The sequence below is a fragment of the Musa acuminata genome, chromosome BXJ1-4 (genome assembly GCF_036884655.1).
Source record: "Musa acuminata AAA Group cultivar baxijiao chromosome BXJ1-4, Cavendish_Baxijiao_AAA, whole genome shotgun sequence".
NCBI lineage: Eukaryota > Viridiplantae > Streptophyta > Magnoliopsida > Zingiberales > Musaceae > Musa > Musa acuminata.
In genome coordinates, this window is record NC_088330.1 from 33996624 (window position 1) to 34016737 (window position 20114).

Genomic DNA, 20114 nt, shown 5'->3' on the forward strand with positions numbered 1-20114 from the left:
TATTATTTGTAATCTAATAGAAAAAAATACTATCAGCATATAAACATCATATGCTACTTTCTTTAATTAGTGGAAAAATATTTCTCTAATGATAGATACAAACTCAGAGCAAATCAATCATTATGCTCAATACTTTTTTGTCCGATTCCTTTTCTTTTTATGATCATTAATTTTTCTACTTCCTAATTCTGAAATGTAGTAATTAATCTCACCTAATTAAAATTTAAAAAAAAAATTGAAGTCTGAAATATTATGAGCGAAATCTTTGAAAAATATTTTTTTTTATTTTTTTCATGAAGTGCCTCTCATTTCTTGAATTCCTTAAGAGTGTTCTATTTTTCTTTTGTCTTAAATCTAGAATAATTTTTTCTTCTCTTTCTTATGAATAGGTGCATGAATCGATCTAATTATAATATTTTTACACTCAGTGTATATTTATTTTTTTGATATTATTAAAAATACTATAACATAGTAATTATAGTGTTTTCCTTTTTTTAAATACTATAACAAAATGTGAAAATATTACGGATTGATTCAAACTATGACCCGATCTATAGGAAAAGAAAAAGAAAGAAAAAAGAGAGGACAAAATGATAGGCGTTGAGAGTCTTTCAGATATTAGTTTAAGAAAAAGTGTTAGAAAATTTTACTAAAATGAGTCAATTTTTTTAAAAAAAATATTTTTTTTTCAAGAATTAACCATTAAAAAGAATCATATTTTAGAGAGGCCTTTCTGATATAAGACCTTCTTGTCTTTGTATGAATTTTATAAATTTTGTTTCGGATCAAAGTATGTAAAGTTAATAAAGAAATTAAACTTGCAATTATCACCAAAGAAAGTGCAATGACATTTTAACATATATTTGCAACTTCATTTTTTGCTCTAAAGTGTCTCCTAAAATTCATATACTCTATAAGATTAATTTTCAGAGGACGAATAGTAAGCAACAAGGTCGGATGACATCGATAGGAAGAGAAAGAGTGTTGCCATCAATCGAGAGTACCGATAGAGAACATAGGACACTGACGACGTTAGCAAGAAGAGTGAGGTTGTAAAGAAGAAAAAAAAAAAGATAATATTATAATATAAATAATAAAATAAAATTTTATTATTTATTAAAAGAGTTATCGAAAACAAGTGATTATCAATAGTAATCATTCATCGTAACTTATCATATTAGAATCATATAATCTCTCCACTCAAACACCAAAAGTATCCTAAGATTTTTTGTTTTTTACTTTTTTTCAAAGGGTAGATAGTGAAGACTATCCTAAGATTTTACTATAAGATTAAGCTCGATAAAAGAGACTTGCTTATAAGGTTTAGTTAATCATTGATGGTCTCATTTGCAAGAGGTTCTTAAAGACTTACAATTCTATGTAGGTAGTTTCTTCAAGGTTTTCCTCATAGCAGATAGCTAGCTCTCTTTGAGCTTAAGACATATAGATAGAGGAGACTTGAAAGCATGGAGTTCCACTTTAACTAGCAATCAAACATCAACTCTTGCTGCAGCAAATTCAATGTGCATAGGCAGACAAAAAGTGCGAGAAGAGAATACTAGAACATGAATTAGCTAACATAGCAAGTACAAGAAATCTCAGGAGCACATGATAGTGTTAAAGCAAGTCACTGTGAAGTCAAAACAGGCAGAACCTTCATTCTTTTCCACATCCTTCAGTATCTGTAGAGAAGAAGAAGATGAGGAAGATGAGGAAGATGAAGAAGAAGAAGAAGGAAAAAGCAAGCCAAGCATCACAGTGCCACTTGTTTTCCTTTTCTTGTGTGTGTGCACGATCCCACATTCCTATTCCCATCCAAGTGTGAAGAGTTGCAATCAGCCATGGAAAGTTGTGGACGTGAGACTCCCATAATAAAGCATATCAAAATCCAAGATAAAGCTCATATTCCCCAACGCACAAAAGGCATCACTCCCCATCCCAAGAACATGCCTGATGGTAAGAGAAGGAGCGAGCAAGAGTCGAGAGCTTCCTGCCAGAGAGAGAGAGAGGTTGCCATCACCATATTCCCATGGTGTGTACACCAATAGGACAAGGTTGCCGGTGAACGACACCACTAAGCTTGTATCTCTCTAACCCTAACATGTTTGACCGCAGGACCTACTCATGTACTGTGATTAAACAGCTATCTGCAAGTACTGTCGGCATTAGCTTTATGGCTCATTTTCCTATGGTGTCTTTTGCTCGATGTTCTTCTTCTGTCTTGGGGATGGAGAAGAGGTGAAATGTTGTGCTGTGGGAATAAAACAGCCTCAATATTCATCATGACATATATACAATTTAATATGATAACAAAGCAATCCAAGCAAATTTTAGAACCAATAGATGTTTTCCTTAGTTCATGTCATGTTCTTTTCATCAAGTGGAAATTAGCATGAACAAAGAAAAACAAAAAAAGGAAAGAAAGAAAGAAAGAAAACAAGAGTTTGATTAACCATCAAAGAAATCTGAAATTTATGCAAAAAGATCTTCATTTCCATAAAATGAACAGAGAAAATGGAAAAAGGTGCAATAATATTTCAGAAGGTGATCATGAAGAAATGATGACAGACTTTTCAACCCATACTGCCCGGAGGGAATAAAGAAGTGAAAGGAAACAAAAAGAAAGCAAGAGAATGAAAGCTGGTCAAACTTAATATCATTACACCAATCTGCTGCTCCACATGTACCCTGAGAACCTAATCACAAGACAACCGAACGAGCAAGCTATCAAGAGAGAGAGAACAAAGATCATATCACCACTCAAACAAGCAAAAGGAGAAGCGAAGTCGTAAGCCATCCAACCTGCAGATCTGCGATTCAAACATATGCAGTGAGTTGGTGGAGACGGAAGCTGTGATTGGGGGGAATGAAGCCTGGTCCGAGGTCTCTTCCACAGAGAGGTGAGTCGAAAGTGTCCTCGAGCCAGACAACATTCCCCTCAAAGAAAAACTTCCTGATTTGTCATCTCTCTCAACCCTATAGATTTGGAAGAAGCAAACAGGAGTCTGGATCGCAATTATACGTGAAATTATAAGTGTAAGAGAGAGAGAGAGAGAGGAGAGAGAGAGAGAGGAAAAGAACAAGAGAAACAACAAGAGTAAAGAAGAGAGGTGAAGAAGGTGAGACAAAAGAAATGGAGTAGCAGTGGCCCAAACCCTACGACTGACGTTTGGGATAAGACCATCACGACCTCATGAAAGCCCATCTTCTCTCTCCTTTTATAGATGGAAGTCGTCTCTCGGTCTACAAGACAGTACAGGCCGCTTCCCAGCCACCCTTTAGCTGCATCTGGACGGTCCAGGGATCATCAACAACTGAGAATTAACGTATATATACAGACACACACACGACATGGATAGGTTGGAGTGAGGAGAGAGAGAGAGAGAGAGCGGCAGAGGTTGCTTTGATCAATGTGGCCGTCATCATGGAATTTACTGTTTTGGAAAAATGTATTCCTCTAAAAGAGTAATCAGATGTTATAAATCAATATGAATGCCTCACAGCATATGCTTTCGTCGATGATAGAGATGACAAGTGCTCCAAAATAAACACTTTTTATTCCTCCGCAGGGAGTATACTGCTGCAGGCAACAGATACTTCAGCGTATTCATCCACCTAAAGAAGGGGTTCTCTTTAAATCATACGGATAAAATTGATTGAAAGCCCATTTTTCGTTCACAAAGTCAAAGAACAAATATATCCATCGCCGACATGCAGCCATCTATCTTTTGACTATTCCCCGATTATTTTTATGTCAATTCTGGCAGATATTCTCAGCATCGACTCAGTTTGCGACAGAGTCAAAAAGGTTCTACTGTGTTCTTCATACAGAATAAGAATGGAGCGGATTTCTACATCAAATAGTAAATGATGGTCTAAGAATGCATTGCAATATCTGCAGGTGTTAACATGTATGCCAATAGTATCCACTGACCTTTCCAGGTGGCCTACTTGTCCAAAGCCAACATGTAACTTCGCCACCATCGTTAAATCACAGTGCCGCTCTCATCTGACAGTGATACAGAAGCTTCAGCATTGTGGAAGATGAAGCAAGTACAGCAAACAAAGTAGGATTCATTTGCCATACATGAGAGAGAGAGAGAGAGATTCTCTTATCCATAGATTGGCTTGGACTAGCTGTATGTAAAAGCATATATGCTGTGAAATAGGGCCTGTCCATTGGTGGTCTGAGAACCATCAGTCAATTTAAGATTGGAGTGCCATGTTTGATGACTCCATAGCTCATTGATAGGTGCATGTGTTGGAGAGCAGTAGCACCATCTAAATGTTTAAATGCTCATAACATATGGACATGTAAGATTGTATTCATGGTTCAAGGTTTTATTAAAAGAAATTAATAAGAGGTTTCAGAGTGCAGATGATGTACATAATCTGTCTGTCTACATTTGGTTGTTTCCAATGTATATAAATATATAACCAGAATGTCATAGAACATGGTGTTGAATTAGCATACAAATACATAGCTGTTCATGCAAGTAGCATCCAGAGAAGTGCTAAAATATACAAGTACATACAAAAAAATGAACTCGGGTTTCATCTAATAGACTATTAGGGGCAGAGAGAAAAAACCTGTAACAGAAGGGATGGACAGCAGGTGGTGAAGAGAAGCAAAAGGTGATTACCGATTAAGTGATGGGGAAAAGAAAAAAATTGATTGCTCGCCGTGCTTCAAAGGCACTTAAATATACAGAGACCTACAAACAAGCGGCAGATCCAAGTTATAGTAGAGTTGACTGCTCCGAGTAGTTAGTTACCACATCTCTTATGAGTCGTCGAAGCAAAAAAGCCAAGAACTTGTATAAACACAGCAACTACTATGCACGATCCTTGGCAGGGCGGCCAATCAGTCTAAACTGATCCGGTAGCAAGGAACAAAAGGCTTGTCCATCAACATGAATAAGTTCCCCGTCGATACCACACCCACCGTTCGTGTTTGCAGCAGGCCTAAGCTTTACGGACCTCACCTGCAATGTCAAGAATAAGGTCTCATGTCTGTTGAAATTTGATAGCACAAAGAGATGAGTTCATGATGGTGGTCCAGTCACCATAAAATAAAGAACTATGGAAACAGATACTATTATGAGCAGAAGGATACTACATTTTCCGAACAAAAATTTAAAATCAGAACATCCATATCATAAGCAAATTAAGTTGTTTGTAATATAAGATATAAAAAGGACATAAGAGCAGCATTGAATAAAGCAAAAAATAATTATTAAGTTTCAATTGTTAAAACTACTTTCCGCGTGCAAAGCAACTCCATTTCTAATTGTTTTACATGCTTTACCATATCTGGAAAAAACAAATTAAATCAGCATTCGACAAATACATCTCAAGAAACTCATGAAGAACATCAAAATCTACTTTTGGCAAGCACGAGAAACTAACAGGAAGATCAGAAGAGGCTGGGTTACCCCACAAGACAATTTTCTACAAGAAACAAACATAAGTTTAAAAACTGTACTAAAGTACTAAACATAAAGAAAGATTCTACGCTTGAGAGGCAATAAAGAGTAGTATTGCTATACCTTAACGTAGTCAACATATGGCAGAGAAAGATGCCGACCAAACTGCAAGTACATAAAGAATCTCAACAACCTCATTCTTCCACTCCCATTGATCAATAGCAAATCCAAACTGTTATCATCATGCTCTGCTTTTGGTGCAACGACCTGGGAACTTAGACTCTGAACAGTTTTGCATGAATGATTGCATACCAAAACAGCAAGAAATTGGCCTTTTTTAACAACCCACTTTTCATCTAAGCTTGGAACAAGTTCCTTCTTCAACCCTAACTCTATGTCATCAGGTGGCCCTGACAACTCAATGGGATTCTCAGTTTCCCAGTTAGGCTCAGTATCCCACTTTGGCTCAGCATCCCAGATAGGTCCTGGATCAGATATTGTTGATGATATGTCTTCTTTGTCATACAAAGTGGTGGGTGCCCAAGAACACCTGGCGTCAGTTGTAGCAGTCATTCCAGTCCAACTTCTATCAGTTCTAGATTTTGATCTGGTCCTTGGCCAGTTTGAATTGACAGACAAGTGAGGTTGGGGGTGAAGCACTTCATCTGGCTCAGCCACTAAATTACTTCTCCCTAAAGATAACCGTTTTACTTTTGGATTAAGTCCACGGACATACTCTGATGGCTCACTGCTTGCGATTGTGCTACCAGTAGCATCCACATCCCCTCCAGACATTCTACTTGGACTCATAATGGAGTCAATACTAGACAAACTAGAAGCTCTGGTAAGACCTTCTTTTCTTGACCTCCGCATTATGTCTGTATAAAAGTCTGACATGTCAATTTTTTGTTGATCTTCTGAGCTTTTTCCTTCTGCATTTATCACCTGAGCCTTCGGGAGATACTCCAAGTCAAAGTTGTACTTTGGCAAGCAAAGAAACTTAAGAAACCCAGCCACAAAATAGCGCAAAGGACCAAAGCGTTTCTGATACTTCTCAGAGAGCTCCAGAACTGCATGGTTTATAGCAAAATAAATCAAGATACAACAATCACTAATTAGAATTGCATATTGACTACGATTTATTAACAAAAAAATCTGCATGTTCATGCATAAATAATTGCAATTTAATTTACATAGAGGCAGGATATCTTGGACAACTCTGTTTGTGGTTTCTTGACATGCTAGATGGTAGGACATTGTACTTCTACAAGAACTAGCATCACTTAGTGACATACACAAAATTTTGAACAGAAAATATGTAGTATTCAAACTATTGACACTAGCTCACCTTTTTCTGGAAAAGGAAAAAGAAGAAGTATACATCAATCGAGAGCTGTGTTTAAAATAAACTTCATTGACATTGCCTATCTGGCAAGAAAAAGAAGCAGAACAGAAAAAAGTAACATTTACTACTCATAAAGCTAACAATTTTCCAGCCATGAAAACTAGGCCAGAAGGGACTTATCCATAGCATGGAAAACAAAGGCAATACAAGATTTTTGCCTTTTTGTTTTATTTTCAAATTAGTACTCTACTGTTGCCGAAGAAACATTATTCTGCCCATCACCATTGCTTATCGACCCAGGGATGTCAGTTCCAATGACTTCAAAGTGCAAGAAGTCTCCCCTTTATCAGAGTCGTATACATTATAACTATTCCATCATGGTTCACATAAAAAGGGCATTAGCATGTGGCCTGGTATTTTGTTCTCATGGTTTCCTAAGCTAATATAAAGTACTATAGACTTTAACAGTAACCCAAAGTGTTGGATCGAAAACATATACACAACAATTCTGTATACAAAGATTATGCTGATTATCTTAGGCAAATGCTCCAAATACTGCACAAAACTACGAATAGGATAGTTTAATGAAATTAGTTAACTCAGTGACAAAACAGCAAGGGGATTGAACTACTAGACAACAGTTGAACCTCAAACCACCCATGCGAGGACCCCAACTTGGCTGATCCTAAACAATGTTTTTTTGGTCTGATTTTCTCTTCATGTTATCTTCGGACATATATATATATATATATATATATATATATATATATATATATATATATATATATATATATATATATATATATATATATATATATATATATATATAAACACACACACACACACGTTTTTTAGTTGCTATTTAGGTCGAGTTTGGTCATAATTTAAGTTGTGTTCTTATCTTTGAGCCTTATTTTAGTTATAGACAGGTAGGTTGGGGAGTGCTTAAGCTATTAAGATTTATGCTTTGCAAATTCTAGATGTGTCTTTAGAGAGGATATTGTGGAAACCTGAGACCTCGAGAAAAAGAAACTCTTTCCCTGAAACTTATTTAAGTTTGCCAAATATGACGTATAAGTCTGAGAGATTATTGTTTAGTATTGTTTATTTCTTTACTGTGATAGAAAAAAAGTCTTTTAGTAGTGTGTTGTGACTTCTCTCTCTCTCTTTCCTACTAGATGTTGTTTTGCACGAAAAATACCACCTCTGGTAGTCTTATCGCAGAATATGTAAGTCACTGCATTATGATCTTTCGGATCCTTCAAATAATTATACTTCCATGCAGGATCTTTTTTTGATACCATTGGAGACTCTATTGAGTTGCTCTCTACACTTGTCATTTATGTTGAAACCTAGCAATAATTTCAAATAAATAAAAATTAACAACATTAAAATCAAAATAATATATTATTAATCTATTAACAGTATTGAAAATTAATCATTTCAAAATTCAAATAAACTTAATATTAAGAGTATACTGTATACTGAGCCTGACGGAGAAACGAGGAAGCAGCGGCGAGCGGCGGCAGCGGCAGCGGGAAAGGGAAAGGGAGCGGGAGGCGCGAGCAGCGGGAGGGTTCGCGGGAGGCGCGAGCAACGGGAGGGATCGCGGGAGTCGCAAGCAACGGGAAGGCTCGAGGGAGGGCTCACGGGAGGCGCGAGCAGCGGCAGTGGGAGCAGGAGCGACGAGCAGCGAAATCGGGATCGGGATCGGGAGCGGCAGCGACAGCGGGTTAGGGTTGGGTAAGGGTTATATCGATTTAGTTGGTTCGATTGAACCAACTAACAACCGAACCAGGACCGAACCAGACCTAAAATCCTGGTTCGGTCATTTGGTTTACCCAGGCGCTCGCCCGAAGCGCCCAGCACCTGGGCTCGGGCGAGCACCCAAGCGGCGCCTGTTTGAAGCACGCCGCCTGGGACATTAGCGAGGCGCTCGGGCCTCGCCTCGCCTCGCCCGAGCGCCTAGGCGAGCGCCCGAGCGCCTTTTTCAATCAATGGTAGATCTAAACAAATATTCTTGGTTTTTGGCATGAGAACAAGTAGATACCATTCACGCATGGTGTAGCTCTATGTTATGACAGTTGACATATGCCCTTATGTTTATCAGCATGTGCTTTTACCGACCAATATAAATCCAAATCTGACCTTAACCATATGTAGGCACAATTGACATGAACAAACATCGCACAGGTTGAAACCTTTCTAGCCCAGTACATCCCAGATATGTACTGACACATGCTAATTGACACAACCATTGGGTCTAATCTGACACAACCTAAAGAATAAGTATAACAGATTAACTGTGCTCATAACCATCTTGCCCAGTTTATATATGAATTTTCCCTAACCTATATTGAACCCATAACGAAGGAGTCGCAACATCCAAAAATTAGATAGAATAACAAACCCAGTGCTCAACGCTCCTGCCGAATGGGGTTTGGGAAGGTGAATGTATCTAGCCTTACTCCTGTAATTACAGAAACTATTCCTGTGACTTGAACCTCGATTACCTATGTTGCAGACAAGCAACCTTATTATGACTTGAAAACTCACCCCTAGATGATCACCATATTCAAATTATCTTATCTAGAAAGATTTAAAGTAGTCATTATTTAAACACGAAATATTCCCATTTAAAATGATGTCTTCATACTTTTTTCCTCCTAATTAAACATAAGAATGTAATAAACATAGATAACTGATTTTTTCTGCATATTATAATGGCATGACTGAAGAAGCAATGTGTGTATCTTCAACAAGGTACTAGGAATAGCCACTCAATAAAAGAAAGATAAAGATTTGGTAAATCTAACTCACAAAATACAAAATTAACTAGTTCCAATCTGGGGAACACAGATTGGCTTGCCAGAATCACTCATCAACAATATGGTACCATAGTGAAAGAGTAGAGGTTTTAAGAATGTGATTACCAACTTTGTCATATCAAAGTTCGCATAACATATAGCAATTTGTTTATTGTGCAAAAAATATAGGTATAGGTAGCATAATAGATAAGGGGTAATGCAGCAAAATTGACGATAACTACTATATTGCCAACAAATATCCAGCATGATAAATTAATGAAATTACCATCACTGAGAAAACCAAAATATGAAACTGTTGTCCCATAATGAGTTATCCCATTCTGGATCCATTTAACAGTAAGAACATCAGTAGCAGTGAGTCCCCCCTGTATTACAGAAAAAATAAACCATCAAATATGAGAAATAACGGCATAAATTTATAGGAGACATAAACAAATGTTCAACAATGGTATACTAAACTCTGAACTGAACAATCCAACACCATCAAATCATGATCTTGATCAACATGCCAGATCCATTCAGAGACCGTTTCCACAGCATCATTTTGCAAAGCGATATCACTAGTCGAACTCTTGGCCTTTCACTAATTGCTCATCTAATTCCAACCATAAACCTGGATCCTTCAATTAATTTTGTTTCACATAGTCATGCTCTCAACCTTATTTTATTTCAATATAAAGCTGAAACTTACAAAAATTATAGTCATCTTCAACTTCTTCCTCTCTAATTTAAACCATTTACTCAGCATTCACACCTTACCCATGCACATTTACATGAAAATTGTTTGTTGCTTTAAGCATAGCTATGATGGAAACCTGGGATCTGAGAGGTTACCAGTGGTCACAATCAGTTTAAGGAATTAATGGAAGCAAAACTCTTATAACTAAGAACACACTGGTGGCTCTGATCAATACTAGGGAATTGATTTAAACAAAGATCCAAGACCAATAGTATGCCTGTGGGTCTGACTGTCAGTCAGAATTAAGCCTGCTTGTGGTTGCAGTCAGTGCCAAAATAATAATGGGAATAAATCCTAAAACGAAGAGCATGCCTACGGCTGCAAGCAGTCTCAGAGAATTAAAGGAAATTAAGATCTTAAAAGATAAATTTGGTAGTCCTCTGTTTTTCTGTCACCACAGGGACCCCGTCTCTGTATCTCCACAATACTACCATGCAATGCTTACTGTTACAGAACATTCTATATCTTCTAGAATTGTTTGTCTTCAGCTAACAGTGGTGTGGCACACCATCTTAGCAGTAGCACGGGATAGTGGCACTGCAACAGTCGCTACAGCAGATCAATAAAGGTATATTTATCCTCTCTTTTTTTCTCCTCCCAATAATCTTCTGCTAATTGGCCAGAATCAGTCCCAACAGGCAGGTCTATTTTTCGTTTACTCTTGCCCAGTTACAGATTCCAACCAAGTCTAGCGCATCTACCACACCCAGTGTTCTTGCCGTGTCTTGTCAACACAGGCACCATACAAGTTTCTTAATATCCTAATCATATAGTCAAATAAAGAAGTGCCAAGATATGGGATCCTACGTGCTACTCTGTTGAACAAAGATACAAAAATGTAACTTGTGTAAAGCACTCAAGATGAACTGGGCTTGAAAGAGTCAATATCGTGGAGATGTCTGAATGTATAGTGCAAAAGCTAGGATCCATTCATCCCCTTTTATCATTTTTGCAGGTGTACCTGACAGAACAACTTATAGATGCCCTTGTTAAGCAAGCAGCAAAACACAAGTTTGCTTTTAGTTCACCAACAAAAAGGAATATCATTAATCCAAGAGAAAGTTGGAAAACATGACTTGTCCTTATGCAAGACATAACAAAGAATTCTCTCAAACATATATGCAATTCAGATATGCATTATGGAATGTTCCTAATATATTAACATGTCAGACCCAGTTAAGGCATCACCTTTAATGGCAATGGTTGCCTAGGCCAAAGCACATAACTATATCTCTTTCTATGTCTTTACACACACACACACACACAGATAATCAGGATCATACTAGGTCATATCTTGTTTTAGGCATCATTATATCAACAGAACAACATCAGAAAATTTTTTCTAGTCTGACACATGATTATAATTGGTTCAAAAACTTGAGAATTGCATATTAGTAAAAAGAGGAGAACGAAAAGGCAACACAAAGCTTTTATGTGTTGTATTTCTGTACTAACAATACAGTAGTACCTTTACAATGGCCATTGCAGCAGAAATAGGATCTCTAATTCCCAAAACAGTCCAAATGAGTGAATTATCAGAACCAGCAGGAATGACACCAATCGGAATAGAAATCGATTCCTTTTGGTTCTCTCTACTTAGAAGACCATTAAGCACCTGCATCATCATTTAAACTACATATTTTAATAAGTTTTTTAAATAAACATCACAACTATATTTCTACATATGCACTGTAGATAAATTAATCATAGAGGGGTAGATGATAATTTCAAAGAAATGTTAAGCAAATGACTTCTGATGTGACTTAAAAAAGCATGAGTGAACTGCTAAAGGATTTTTCAGGTTTAAAAATGTTTAGATATCTGATACTTAGAAATTAGAATTATCAATGCTGACAGCAATAACAAACACTAAAACTTGAAGCAAAACAAAATACTGAATGCATGAAGAACTTCTATGCGTATCTATTCCTAGATAGCCTCCCATCTTGGCATACTTGAAAGGCATATACATTGTTGGGGCAAGAACAAAGAAACAACAAGACCATCTATGTTAAGATGCTGAAACACATATGATCAACATTTTACGCAGATCATGGAGAAGTCTAGTAGAAAACCATCTATTACATGAATCACGAGTAGAGCTACATGTCTGAGTACACAACCAAGATGAAGGAAAAATGTAATGCCAATACCAGAATAATAAGAATCAGAAAGGAAAAAGGAATTACTCTTTTCGTTATCATTTGACTGTATCCTAAGAGTACTCCACATGCATGGAAAATTAGAAAGATGGGAGATTTATTATTTACTAGAAGGACAATAAATATAAGCCAGCAAACATGTAAGAGAACATAATATGCCCTGCAATCAGATGAACAAAAAGGAGGAAATCATAACCTAGTGAAGGATGAAATCTATAAAAACATAAAGACATGAGAGAGAGGGGTGAGGGGGTGAGGAGAGGGAGATGGAGACAATTAAGTCAACGAAAAAATAACAAAAAGAAAAGGTTTTTAACTATGATCAAAGAATTAAAATCTTAACTAGATTATGAAAATTGACTATGTCAATTATGTTAACATAACTGACCATCTTCCACATTTTATCCTTCGACTAGGTCTGCAAACTCCAAGATGTGAAGGCTTCTTGGAAGAATAGGAAAATTTTTTGTGACCAGATTCAACTTGAAGTCTCACTAGTAAAAATGAATGATAATTCTTTGCAAAGGCAACCAACGCAACTGAGGACCTTCCATGAACTTAAAAATCAGTCGTAGTGTAAGATCAACCTCCATGGTCATATATTCAATATCATCAAACCAAGGAAGCGCTGTAGTGTAAGATCAACTTCCATGGTCATATTCAATATCATCAAACCAAGGAAGCGCCGTCAAGATTTTGCTTTAACTAGTGAAAAATTCAGAGAAAAGGAAATTGCAATCCAATCAGCAATATGAATGTTTAGACTGGTGGACTACATTAAGGTTGAAGCAGAGAGCAACAAACTATACAGGAAAACAAGAGTCCAAGGTACCACATCAATGGCGAACTCAGAATGGAGCCACTTACCAAAGGAGTAGACCAGACTGCGAAATGTTTTTGTATATATATACATATATGTATGCATATGTATTATACATATATATACATATATGTATGCATATGTATGTATATATATATATACATATGTATATATACATATACACAAGGTTCGCTATACCGTACCGTACCGACGTTTCGACCCGGGCTCTGTATGGTACAGTACCGGTGTACCGAACAATTTTTTATTTTTTTTCATACTGTAGCAGTGCTACAGTATAATACTGTAGCACCATATATATATATATATATATATATATATATATATATATATATATGTAAGTCTTGAAGCCATATGGTTAGATATCATTCTCTTTATATGAAATAAATTTAGCCAAGTGAATAATTAAATGTTTTTGTACATAGCCAAGTTGATATCATTCACACTTCACATATGGAGGTATTTTATGCATAACTATATTAATAGGTTATCATAAATATGCTTATGATCACTATAATCAAATAATAATCTAAAATTATATTTTTAACAAAGTATTATTATTTGTCGATTAGTTTGTTAGTACTTCAACTAGCAATTGACCTCTTTCGGAAAGAGGAGAGCACTTGCTTGCATTTCTCCCAGGAAAATTATGGCACAAGTTGCTCTTAAACCTTGCAGATTCATTGAATAAGCTTTCTCTTTAACATTCTTGATTTCTCAAACGGTTAACCACATTATCTCAGATAATTTGCACAGAGGGAACTCAAAGAATATGGGCATAAACAAAAACATGGTAAAAATAACTAACCTCATTAACAATTCCATCACCGCCAACACATACAATTCCTGAAAGAACATTTTAGACACAACAATGAGGACCAAAATGGTTAAGAGAAACGTTAAAAAAAGTGAACTTGAGCTACATACCATCAGGACACATGCTGAAATCAACTGTAGAAGCAAGGTTTTTTGCATGACCAGCATATGTCGTCTTAACTACTTCCATTTTAAAACCTGCAAGCTGTTACCAGCTTTCTATCATTAAGAAAACATACCTAAGAATTATAATGATCGTTATTCATCAAAACCAGGAAGTAAGAAAGGGCAATTTCGATAGGCACAGAAAATATGCTAAATAAGATGGATCTTCCAAGCAGATACAAGTAATATTAATAAATTATCATGAATCACAACCCAAACCAAAGATGCAAATACATCTGAAAGTATTATGGATACAATAGACCAGTTGCCAGATGCAGTTGTCACCAAATAAACAAGCTACTTGTCCAGATAAAGACAGTAAAGACAATAAAATAGTCATATATATTCCAACTAAAGTTGCTGCATTAAATTTTGCATGTACCCAGCCCAGGAGAACGTTGCTTTGGCATCAGGAATATTGCTTCATAGAATCATAATTCAGCATAAAAAAGCTAAGTTAATGAAATTCATATCTTTCACCAAAGTTTTGTATCTTGTTCATTTAATTTGATGCATCCTACAATTACTTTAGACCAAGTTGTGTTAAATTTACATAAAAGCTTATGATGCAACTAGTTGTAAATATATTCGATCTAATTAAAACTAAGCTATTCACTTCTTGTAGGCAATTGTCATGTTGTCCAATTAAGCATTAATTGGTTTAGTCACATATGAAAATTTTCATGTATATTCAAGAATCCTTATTATTCTTCAGAAATAATAGTTGAATAGCTGGCATATTTCTGAATTACATGGTGGCAAGTGAAGCCACAAAGCCATGTAGGTGAGTTGGTAAAATAAAAATCCAATATTTAAGGTGTATCTTAGTGGTACATAATTAGGCCATATTAGGGAAGAAAAAAGATTGACTAAATTAAAAAATTAAGTAATTACAGAAAGAATTGCAGGGAATTTTACATATATTATTGTAAATATATCTACATTTTATACTTCTACCATACACCTTATGGACTCCAATGTGAGAATGTGAGGCTGAATGATGAGGGAATTCATATATTTTCTAGCTAACTAATCACACGTCCTCCATAGGGTATCCATTGCTGCAGTTCTTCTTGGGTAATGAACCTCAAAGGAACTTCTTCATGATCAAATGAGACCTTCATATAATATTAAAGTATTACATATAATATTAAAGTGAGCTCAATAATTATCCTCAGCTATGAGCATTAATAACCTCAAGGAACCTAATGTCTCAACATGCTAAAATCCTACTTCAGCATAGATAAATCCTATAATCCAACCAGATCCAGACCTCCTAAAAACTAGAAAGAATCATTATTTCATGCTTAAAATAGACTAGTTCAATAGAAATATAACAAAATCCATAATAGCCATAAACAAGTGGAATTTATCAAGGATAAAGATACAGAAATCACACAGAAAAGAACAATTTCCTTTAAATCCTTTATAACAATCAATTTTACTAGATATTGCACACCTTAAAAATTGGTTCAACTTTTCCATGGAATACTTTACTCGATCGACCATGTCCAGAGCGAGGATTCAGTATCACAAGTAGGCTTGGGGGACTTCTGCATTTGATATATGGTATATCATACAGAGGTTCATGGGACAGAATATCAGATTCCTGCTTCTTATTGGACATCATGGGATGAGGTAAACAATTTACAAAACATTGCTGATCTGCAAAGCCCCGTATCCACTGAACGGCTTCTTCTGAATTCGAAGCTAAGAAACGGAAGTCCCTCTGAACTCTTTGTGGCTTCAGAACACAAGAAAGTCCACATGACCTCCTTTTAGTAGGATATGCATGGACAGTAAAATGCCTTAAACCAGCACAGTAAGACACCTGCCAAAGTTAAAACAGAACAAAATGGGTCTTAAGCAATGTAAAATGTAGGAATAGCTTTAATGGAATAAAGCAATTAAGATACTTACAGAAATGATATCATCAAGATTTAGAATACTAGAACCCCAGATCAGGGCCTTGCTTGTCAGCTTTGCTTCAAGTTTATCAGGGTTTCCTGTTCCTGATCCTGTTTGCTCATGGACACTAACACTTTTAGCTTTTTTATCCAAAGCAAGCTTCCCAGAGAAAACTTCATACCCTAGCAAATCAGATTTTTCATCCCCGATATCAATCCTGTGCTCATTGGGCTTTACTTTCTCAAGGTCTTCATTTGCAACATCAGCATCACTCTTCTTCAATGATTTTGCTTTGCCTCTTTTGTCTGGGAAAACAATCGGAGATGAATGCTGACCTTTTGTTGTTTGAGACTTTTTGCTGCTCAAACGGCGAACATATTGCTGCAGTGATCCTCTTGGCGAGGTAATATCTTGAGGGTTGTTGGCAGAATTCTGCATAGCTCTTCTTCGACTGGTGCCTCAGGACATGAGTACAGGTCACAAATACTGAACAAAGAGAGCAATATCTTACAAGTGACAAGGAACATCACTCAACAGGGCCCATCAGATGTTCTCAGCATAATAATGAATTCTGCAAATTACAAATATCTATTAGGCATTATAAAAAGCATGGAACAGAATTGGAAATTTTATCTACCATGTATTGAAATTTCTGAAATGTAGGCATATCAAAGTTCCCTTTTAAAATATGTACCTTTAGTGCATCTTGGTATAAACGGTGTCCTATAGATTATGTTCTTAAATTGCAAAATGCTTTTATTCTAAGCCATCAATGTGGTCTTATAGATAAGAGGAATTCGGCACATTAGTTGCATAAAAAAGGACGACTACTCTAATCTGAAGCAAACAAGAAAACCAAGAATTTTCGAACATCACATAGTGCTTTGAAAGACCATTAATTTCATACATGGAATCAACTGTTTGCCAAAGATGGGCTTCTCCAACTATTTTACTTGTGCAAACATCAGATGATGCCGGGTGATTTACCAATGTTGATTCTACCAAGGTACAGAAACATATACCTAACCCAATGAATTTCATCTTGACATATAACTTCAAAGACAAACAGAAACACTAACCTGTAAACAAATTTATTTGATCAATTTTGTTATCGCTCTGGTGTTCCTAAGATTCCCAAATCCGGAAGTTCCAGACCTCCAACAGAAACAACTTAGACGGGGAGCCATTGTCTCCAAACAAACTGCTCCCTAGCTGGATTGTGGTCGCATGAGTGAAAGCCCAGTGAAACAGGAGAGTCTCAATCATAACAGGTCTCTCTGCCTCAAAAACCTTCATCTATCAGAAAAATTACTTTCTTTATGATGTCCTAACAGCATACTTTTAAACTAAATTATCCATAATCATCTGAAAAATCACCAGATCAATTAGTGGCTAAATCGCACCCAAGAAAGCAGCACCAATACCCTTGTCAGCTTCAATTTATAGATTCAAATTTCGGTCTTTTCATCCAAATTAATTTCAAGAATCAAGATAATAACACAAAGTTTTCTAAAATAACCTTATTTTTTCTTTTTGCTTAATCCATCCTCCTCTTAACGAAACCTAGGCGTCCGAAAGCTCGGATCGCCGCGAGTCCACATAACTAAAAGATCAACGAGACGGAACCAAATCAAATCCGAATAAACGAAGCATTGACGCGATAACATGCAATTCTCATCAAACGCAGGAGGGAACGCTAATAGAACAAGTCGCACCCGTCACGGAGCTCCGATCCGCGGAGTAGATCGCCCGATACTCGACACTGAATTCAAGAAAGCCTCCACCGCCGCCGATGCCCAATCAGAACGAGGTAGAACACAAACAACGAAGATCCCAGATCCCGCGGCGTCTACTCTGGTCGGAGCCCGAAGAAGAACCCTAAGAACAAGCGGCCGGAACCAGGAAGGCGATGAGACTGAAGGAGAGAATAATAATGGGGAGAAAGCGTCTTCCGAGAAGCCGTCTAATAAGTCGCGTTTCCGACACGAAGCGGCGTTGCGGATGCCGATATCTTTCATTTTCTCTATTTATCAGCCTCTTAGTGTTCTTAATTTATTTATTTAATTCTTTTTTTTTTCTCTATCTTGGAAGGTGGCGAAGGTATCGGTGGCGTCACCGCCAGCCCGCCTTTTTGTTTCCTGCAAGAGGATTCACTCTAAAATATATTTTAAATAAGATCTTCCTCTTCTTATTTCAACCGCTCATATCCGTCAGAGAGGTGCAGATTTTAGTTCGAGCTCCGTTGGCAAAACTATTACTTGGAGAGGATCCGAACAGGTCTCGCTTTCCTTTTCTCTCTCCTCGGATTATACTATGTTATGTTGGGTGGCTGGTGACGGGGGAGAAGCTTACCGGGCAGAGGATTATATCCCAGGGGTACGGTCACCTAATCCCGCCTGAAACTGAGCCCGCTTCCCCACCCTCGTAGTCAGCGGATTGCTCCGGCGGCCCCACGTGGGCCCGCAAGATTTACCTCACCAATCATCACACGGGTGGATCGGTCAGCGAGACAGAAATAGTAAAAGAAAAGTGCCTCTCTGCGCCCGCTGTTGGAGCGCACGCCATTTACTGTTCGGCCAGCTGTCAGAGATTAAAACTAATGGTACAATGATCCGGCGGAGTCGCAGCAGTGCAAACGTGTTTCGGAGAGAAGGGTGGGGCCTCGGCTTGGATGGGCCGTCGGGGTCCAAGGGTACCGGATAGATTAAAAGGTTCTGAACGGACGGTAGAACCTTGGAATGTGGGATAAATTTGGTGATGGCGATGGAACGGTCGGGTCATATGTGACGTCGACTGCTCGACGGCCGAGGGCACTTCACTGGGAGCCACTCTGTCATCCAATGACACCCAGGTTGACCGAACCAAGACAGGGAGACATTTATTGGGTGATTCGGACAATTAAATTAATATTTATTTATTTTTCTTTTTTTTCCTTGAATTAAATGAAATAATGCTATAGTTGGCACATAATTTCTCTCTCTCTCTCTCTCTCTCTCTCACCTGTAAAGAGCAATTTTTGAGTTTTTTGTTTTAATACTTACCTTTGGTGATCTATTGTTAGTAACTAAATATTCTTTTTATAAAGGATAAGTGGTTAAAATAATATTTAAGCTAAAAATATTAAGATAATTTATTAAAAAAATTATCAAATAAACTAATTAATACCTTTCTAAATATGATAATTAAATCTAATAAAAATAATAAAAACCTGTGAAATAAGGTTTCAAATATGTGAGTTTAATATATTACCATCAAGCAATATTTAAGGTATAAAATATATTGAATCCTAACATTTGGTATGTGTGTATGTTATACAGCTACCATACTAATGAGTAAAATACTTTTAATGAGATTTCCAACTTTCAATTTTCGAAAAGTAAGTCATACATCACTATTAAATCAATATTTAAGATATTAAATTATATCATTAATTAATATTTAAGATATAAAATGTATCAGATGAGATGTTAAACTCAAAATCTGATATATTATCATCAGATAAATATTTATGATGTAAAATTATATCGAAGCGAGAACGACACACCATTATTATATCAATGTTTAAATATATAAAATATATTAGATAAAATTTTAAATCCTTAATATTTCATAAATTTGATATTACCACTATCAAATTAATATTTAAGGTATTAAGAATATTAAATAAGATTTCGAACCCTTAAATAAATCTTACAGCTCTTAATCATCTAATTGTCATCTTCATCAACATAATCAACATAAGAGTTGATCCAAAATCATGCTCCATGTATGTGTTGATGAGGTTAGATTAATCCTTTCAACTTCCATATAGAAGCTAATAGTTTTCTTGCATGATTATACAAACATTAAATAAATCCATTTTTTGGGCAGTCATTTAATATGAAATA

General features: G+C 36.5%; 1 protein-coding gene and 1 long non-coding RNA gene across 4 annotated transcripts; both read right to left on the reverse strand.

Moving 5' to 3' along the window:
- Positions 1-1842: 1842 nt before the first annotated feature.
- LOC135656273 (uncharacterized) lies at positions 1843-3217 on the reverse strand. The gene is made up of 2 exons (XR_010504117.1): positions 2803-3217; positions 1843-2251 (listed from the first exon to the last, which is right to left on the reverse strand). It is a non-coding gene; the product is annotated as an uncharacterized LOC135656273 (long non-coding RNA).
- A 1205-nt stretch (positions 3218-4422) lies between these two features.
- LOC103975841 (sphingoid long-chain bases kinase 1) lies at positions 4423-18222 on the reverse strand. 3 transcript variants are annotated; one of them, XM_065175825.1, is made up of 10 exons: positions 17943-18222; positions 17307-17504; positions 16240-16798; positions 15779-16150; positions 14266-14359; positions 14147-14184; positions 11807-11953; positions 9865-9964; positions 5550-6496; positions 4423-4985 (listed from the first exon to the last, which is right to left on the reverse strand). In XM_065175825.1, exons 3-10 carry the CDS (start codon positions 16663-16665, stop codon positions 4836-4838), a joined length of 2274 nt encoding a protein of 757 aa, XP_065031897.1. In that variant the 5' UTR covers positions 16666-16798; positions 17307-17504; positions 17943-18222; the 3' UTR covers positions 4423-4835. The 3 variants fall into 3 exon arrangements, with proteins under 3 accessions (XP_065031897.1, XP_065031898.1, XP_009389217.2); XM_065175826.1 differs by having other exon boundaries at positions 17307-17523; XM_009390942.3 differs by lacking the exon at positions 17307-17504.
- Positions 18223-20114: the final 1892 nt, after the last annotated feature.

Excerpts from the sequence above, each read along its gene's own strand:
- LOC103975841 (XM_009390942.3), bottom strand. The coding sequence starts at position 16,665 with ATGCAGAATTCTGCCAACAACCCTCAAGATATTACCTCGCCAAGAGGA. Across the intron at positions 14,185-14,265 it reads TTTCAGCATGTGTCCTGATG|GAATTGTATGTGTTGGCGGT; the intron begins GTATGTAGCTCA and ends ATGTTCTTTCAG. Across the intron at positions 4,986-5,549 it reads CATATGTTGACTACGTTAAG|GTGAGGTCCGTAAAGCTTAG; the intron begins GTATAGCAATAC and ends TTGACATTGCAG.